General features: G+C 37.0%; 1 protein-coding gene across 1 annotated transcript; it reads right to left on the bottom strand.

The window, feature by feature from the left end:
• Positions 1–210: 210 nt before the first annotated feature.
• Positions 211–2,430, bottom strand: LOC129233426 (uncharacterized protein K02A2.6-like). Its single transcript, XM_054867455.1, has one exon. The coding sequence runs from the start codon at positions 2,428–2,430 to the stop codon at positions 211–213; it is 2,220 nt and encodes a 739-aa protein (XP_054723430.1).
• Between the last annotated feature and the right edge of the window lie 358 nt (positions 2,431–2,788).

A 2,788-nucleotide genomic window follows, 5' to 3' on the forward strand; every position in this document is an offset into this window, starting at 1 on the left:
CTGCCCAAACTATTGAGAGAGCTTCCTTGTCAATCTGGGCATATTTCTGCTCCGTGGCAGTAAGTGTCCTCGATGCGAACGCTATTGGCCTTTCAGTTCCATCGGACAAAACATGGGAGAGCACCGCTCCAAGACCCACAGGAGAAGCATCCGTAGCCAGAGTTAACGGTAAGGTGGGATCATAATGCATTAATATTCTATTTGAACATATTACCTGTTTAATTTTTCAAAAGCATTTTGGCAATTTTTCGACCAATTCCATTTGACCTCCTTTTTTGTCAAGTTGTTTAAGGGATAAGCCAATGTTGCCAAATTTGGACAAAATTTACCATGAAAATTAACCAAGCCCAAAAAACTCTTAACGTCTTGGACGTTTTTTGGAGTTGGGGCGTTCGTAATTGCCAAAATTTTTTCATCGGTTTTATGCAGTCCTTGGGCATCAATTTTGTGGCCAAGGAATTTAATTTCATCTTGAAAAAACTTGCTTTTAGCTAAGTTCAATTTTAAACCGTGTTGTTTGCATTTCTTAAAGAATGTTTCCATTGCTTTTAAATGTGACTGGTCATCCGAACCAGTTACTCTAGCATCGTCCATGAATATTTTGATCCCCTCAATACCAAGAAATAATCCCTCAACATAACGTTGCCAAATGGCAGGGGCAGAATTTAGCCCATACATCAACCGTTTGCAAACGTATAACCCCTTATGGGTATTTAGGGTTAATAAATGTTGGCTCTCCGGATGCACCCTCATCTGCAAATATGCATGGCTAAAATCCAGTTTCGAGAAATGTTTACCCCCATTAAGACATGTAAATATTTCTTCCAGTTTTGGCAACGGGTGTTGTGGTACTTCCAAATTAGGGTTAAGTGTTACAGAGTAGTCGGCGCAAAGCCTAATGGAACCATCTGTTTTAACAATGGGTACAACTGGTGTTGCCCATTCTGAAGTATCAACCTTTTCAATGATACCCTCCTTCTCAAGCCGATCGATTTCCGATTCAACTCTATTTTTTAACGTGAAAGGTACGGGTCTTGACCTACAAAATATAGGTTGACTATTAGGTTTTAAATTCAGCTTTACCTCATGATTATTTATTTCACCTAATTTGCCGTCAAAAATTTCCTTATACTCTTCCAGCAATTTTTTTAAACTCAATTCGTTAGAAGTTTTTAACGTTTTAATGGCACTCCAATCAAGATTGATTTTATACAGCCATTCCCGGCCGAAAATTGTATCCGAATTTTCCTTCACAATGTATAAATTCAAATCCGATTTTTGGTTTTGGTATTCCACTTTGACTGTGACGTAACCTAAAGGTACTAGTTTATCACCTCTATATGTTTTAAACACTAAATTTGTGGGCTGAATCTCTTTATTTGAAATTTTTCTAAATTCCTTAATGCACATTACAGAAACTGTTCCTCCCGTGTCAAGTTCCATGTTAACAGTTTTGTTCTCAATTTTAACTTGAACCAGTATTGGCGGTCTTTTCGGTTCTACCTCACTTAACACATTATTTTTTGAACTAAATCCATAAATAGGAACTACATTTTGTAACTCAGGATCAACATTTGCATCTACTTTTTTCTGCTGAACCTGCCGATTTTTCTTTGCCGCGAAACACGCCTTTGCAATGTGTCCAATTTTTCTGCAAAAAAGGCATTCACTAGAGGAAAATCTACAATTATTTTTATTGTGATCCGTCCCCAGGCAACGCGAGCAAGTTTCATTTTTGTTTTTATTATTTTTAGCTACAAAGTTTTGTTTCTGCGTTTTAAACCCTTTTTTCATAGTTTTAAGTACTTTCATTTCTGCGGATGTCCCAATAATCTCATTTGCACCCTTAACAGCTTTTTCCATTGACAAGGCTATTTTTAATGTTTTCTCTAAATCTATATCATCTTCCTGAAATAATCGATCTAAGATGTTACGATCTCGTAGACCGCTAACGAAAACATCTCTTAACATCGTGTTTAACATATTTTCCTTATAATCACACGGAATTGCTAACGAGCGTAATTGAGCAATGTAATTACTTATTGATTCCCCTTCCTGTTGTTTTCTATTAATAAACATATGCCGACTAGGTATTATTAAAGCTTTTGGATTCAAATGATCTTTAAGAACCTGTTTAAGTTCAGCAAAATTTTTATCCGAAGGATTATCCGGAGAGAGCAAATTTTTTAACAAATTATACAATCTCGCATTCAAGGTAGAAATCAGAACTTTCCCACGTTTTGCCTCTGGAACATTTTGAATGTCCAAAAAAGCTTCAAACCGTTCTATGAACGAATCAAAATTTTCAGTGTTTTCATCGAATTTCTCGAATGACACTGATATTCTATCTTGTTTGTGGTCAGATTTCTCTTGCAATGCAGCCATCAAAGCTTCATTTTGCTTGATGAGTTGTTCTACAAGCTTCTCCATCCTTTAAGAATAAAAATTAAATAAGCTTTACCTTGAGCCGACTTTGGGAAATCCCCTAATCCACACTTTCGGTTTTGCTTTACCGTTACGCACTTGCACTAAAAGCTGTGAAAAAACTGCTTACACATCCTCGTAGCCAGCTGTAGTGTATATGCTTTGGTTGTGGGTTCATGTTAGGGTGCTCAACAAACAATATCATTATGGATACATCACTATTTATTCTTACTATGTACACTAGGCAAAAAACACAAATCCTATTTACAAATCCATCCACGCTCTGCTGCACTCCTCTAGTCTCGTTCACCCCCGAGTCCCCGTTCTAGTCTCGAACACAGTTCTATCAGAGATCGGGAAACTC

This window comes from Uloborus diversus, unplaced genomic scaffold, assembly GCF_026930045.1.
Source record: "Uloborus diversus isolate 005 unplaced genomic scaffold, Udiv.v.3.1 scaffold_403, whole genome shotgun sequence".
Lineage (NCBI taxonomy): Eukaryota > Metazoa > Arthropoda > Arachnida > Araneae > Uloboridae > Uloborus > Uloborus diversus.

Coding starts and splice junctions, on each gene's coding strand:
- LOC129233426 (XM_054867455.1), bottom strand. CDS start 2,430: ATGGAGAAGCTTGTAGAACAACTCATCAAGCAAAATGAAGCTTTGATG.